This window comes from Pneumocystis murina (assembly GCF_000349005.2).
Source record: "Pneumocystis murina B123 chromosome Unknown supercont1.20, whole genome shotgun sequence".
In the NCBI taxonomy this organism is placed as follows: Eukaryota; Fungi; Ascomycota; class Pneumocystomycetes; order Pneumocystales; family Pneumocystaceae; genus Pneumocystis; species Pneumocystis murina.
This window is the reverse complement of record NW_017802378.1, coordinates 1-3384: the sequence shown is the minus strand read 5'-3', so window position 1 is coordinate 3384 and position 3384 is coordinate 1. Positions and strand designations below refer to the sequence as shown.

At 36.2% G+C, this 3384-nt stretch overlaps 1 protein-coding gene across 1 annotated transcript; it reads right to left on the bottom strand.

Moving 5' to 3' along the window:
* PNEG_04014 (hypothetical protein) lies at window positions 1-3384 on the bottom strand (the record flags this gene model as incomplete). Its single annotated transcript, XM_007875627.2, has 1 exon — window positions 1-3384. A coding segment is annotated over one exon (3384 nt), but the record flags the coding sequence as incomplete, so codon positions are not given.

Sequence of the window (3384 nt, the reverse complement as noted above, 5' to 3'; positions counted from 1 at the left end):
TTACAACATTCCCATAACAATCACTCCCAACAACATGATTTTTATCATTTCCGGAACTCTTATTTTCATTCCTTCATTCGGTTTCACTTCTTCCTCTTTCTCTTCCTCTTTTTGTGTTTCTGTTTCTTTACTTGAATCACTCGTACATCTCGTAGGTTTGCATTTTCGCATCGACGTCAATGTCACCGTTGATGTCACTGTAGATGTACTTGTCAACGTACTCGTATGCAACGATGTACTCGTCACCCATGTATCTGTCGTCTGAACTAATGTACATTCTTCCGTTACCTTCCCTCCATCTACCGACTCTGTCGTCGTTGCCGTCGTTGTCGTCGTCGTCGTCGTCGTCGTTGTTGTTGTCGTCGTCGTCGTTGTCGTTGCTGTCGTCGTCGTTGTCTGTGTCGCCGTTGATATCACCGTATGATGCGGTGTAACTTTTAATCCTTCTATTCCTTCACACAACTTGTCTATTTCTGTACAGACCGCTTCACACTTCGGGCAATCCTTTCTAAACTCGCAGTCTCCTTTCAAACTTTTACATTTCTCTTTCAATTCTAAATACAATTCCAATGCTCTCGCCGTTGCAACAAATGCCTTCTTTTCTGGTTCTGATACTTCTCCACTTACAAATGTTCTCCGAACAAGTATAACATTACTCGTGTTTGTCGTTCCACTTGGTGTTGATCCTCCTGGTGCTGGTGGCCCTGCTGGTGCTGCTGGTGTTCCTCCTGATGGCCCTGCTGGCCCTGCTGGCCCTGCTGGTGCTCCTGGTGTTCCTGGTGCTCCTGGTGCTCCTGGTGCTGGTGGTGCTAGTGTTGGTGCTGGTACTGGTACGCTTCCTGGTGTTCCTCCTGGTACTGGTGCTGGTGGTGCTAGTGTTGGTGCTGGTACTGGTACGCCTCCTGGTGTTCCTCCTGGTACTGGTGGCTGTACCGGTGGTCCCCCTGGTTTAGGAGCATTGCCATCTTGTCCATCTTGTTCAGGTTTTGATAATACTAACTTAGCTTCCTTCGTAAATTTTTCTGATTCCTGTTTCACCTTTTCGTATTCATCTTTCTTCTTCTTTAATTCATCTTTCTCTTTATCCAGTTTATCTTCTAAGGTTGGACATTTTCTTTTTACTTTTTCAACCAACTTTTTGCAAACTTTTTCCTCAACATCCTTATTTTTATCAGTATTACAAAAACTATTGAATTTCTTATTCGCCAGATCTTTCTGCTCAGTACAATGCTTTCCCAATGCTTTTTTACATTCAGTTTCATCGCTTAAACTACCTTTCAATTCATGCGTCAACTCATTCTCCAATTTTAACTTTTCAAAGAATGGCTTGCATTTCTCTTCTAGTTCTAAACAGACTCCTTTTCTACCCGCATTGTTTGTTTTTTTCAACCTATCTGGACAATTTTCTATATATTGATGACAATATGGATCAAACAACGTGCAGAGTTCTTCAACCAATGTTTCATTTCCTTTTCCTTTTTCAATTTTATCTATAATTTTTCCATTTTCCATGTTATTTTTTAAAAAAAGACACTCATTTTCTGTTTGTTCTACCATAAAACTACATGTTTCTTCTTGTAAAGCACATGAAACACTAAAATCTTCTTTTCCTCTTCTAGATAATTCCTCACATTCTTTCTTTAATACTGCCGTACAATTTCCTTGAGTTCTCAATGCATCATCTCCTCTTTTTAATAATCTTTTTCTCAATTCTTCTGTAACTTTTAAATATTCACATCGTCTATTCAGTGTATCACATTTCTCATGATTCAAATATGAATCACTTTCAAGATCTTTGCACTTCTTCTTCAATTCTACACAATCTTCCTTTCTTGGAAAATCTCTTCTCAAATTTAAAACTACTTCTAATTCTTCCGATTGAAGAATTACATCATCTAAAAGTTCATAACATAGTTTAGTTGGTAGATGACACTTTGTAAAGTATCTTCTATCCTCCTTAAGTTTTGTATAATTACCTACTACCGATTTTTGACATTTTTCAAGATTCTCAGTAACCAATTCTAAATCACCAATAAGCCCTTTCAATCCTTCTTGAAAGTATCTATTCAACACCCTATCTTGTCCCTTTTTATAGCATGCTACTCTTACATTTTCACATGCTTTTCCAATTTTATTCGTACATACACCTTCTAAATGGAAACATTCCGATTCAAACTTTATACAATCTTCCCTACTAACCAATTTTGATACCTGTCCCCATGAAAAATAATCTGATTCTTTATCTTTTTCAAATTCCGTAGACAATCCTTTCAGGTAAAGTTCTAATTTAAAATTCGTACATCTATCTTCTACTTCTACTAATTCTTTGCATCTATCCTCTTTATCTTTATCTCCACATAATTCTTCTAATCCATAATCTAGGTGTTTAAAAGATTCACAATCTTCTAACGCTTTTTTGCATTTTTCTCCCTCATCTTTTCCATTCCTTTCTTTGATCAACAATAATGCTAAATCTCGCAACGTCTTATATTTTGGTTTTCCAACAATAATTCCCTTAGCTTCTTCTTTTTTATAAAGATTTTCCACTTCAATCTTTTCTGGAAATCTTGGTTTTTCTCTAACCGGACTAAAATCTAATTTTGGTCCTTCATATTCAATCCCTTTTCCCTTACATTTATTCTTGACTTTATCACATTTTGTATCCTTACAACTTGATCCATAAAAATAACACTTTTCAAGATATTCTTGACATTTTTCCACTAATTCTTTATCTTCAAGTTCCTTCTCTAAAGGCTTACAACTATCTCCATGATTCTTTTGAAGGTATTCACATGTTTTATCTGAATTAAAACATGAAAACACTAATTCATCACTATATTCACTTAATCCTTGACAAATTTCTTTCATTTTTTTTTTACATTCATTTGTATCATTAACCTTCCCTTCAAGAGCTCTTAAAAGAATTTCTTTTGCCACTCCTTGACGTCTCTGTCGATAACATCTATCTCTCAACTTAACGCACTTCTCTTCAAGATTACTTGGATCTGCTTCTTCTAATAATAGACATTTTTCTTCATATTTTCTACATTTTTCATCTGTTAGGTTATTCAATTCTTTTTCAAGTTCTGTTTTAAAAGCATCCAATTCAGTTTTAACTTTATCTTTCAGATCTCCACATTTTTTGTCTATATTTTCACAAAGTCCCTTAACTTTGACATCCACACTCTCCAATTTTCCATCTATTTTCTTCAATTCCTCACAATATTGTTTGAGGTCTGCCTTGCATTTATTATCATTATTATAACCACTTTTCACAATTAAACCCAAAACCTGTTCCTCCTTAATCTCATCATTTCCTGCTGCTTGTCCTGCTGCTTGCCTCTTAACCGGCTGTGCCATCGCCGCCTCTTTCTGGGCGACTTC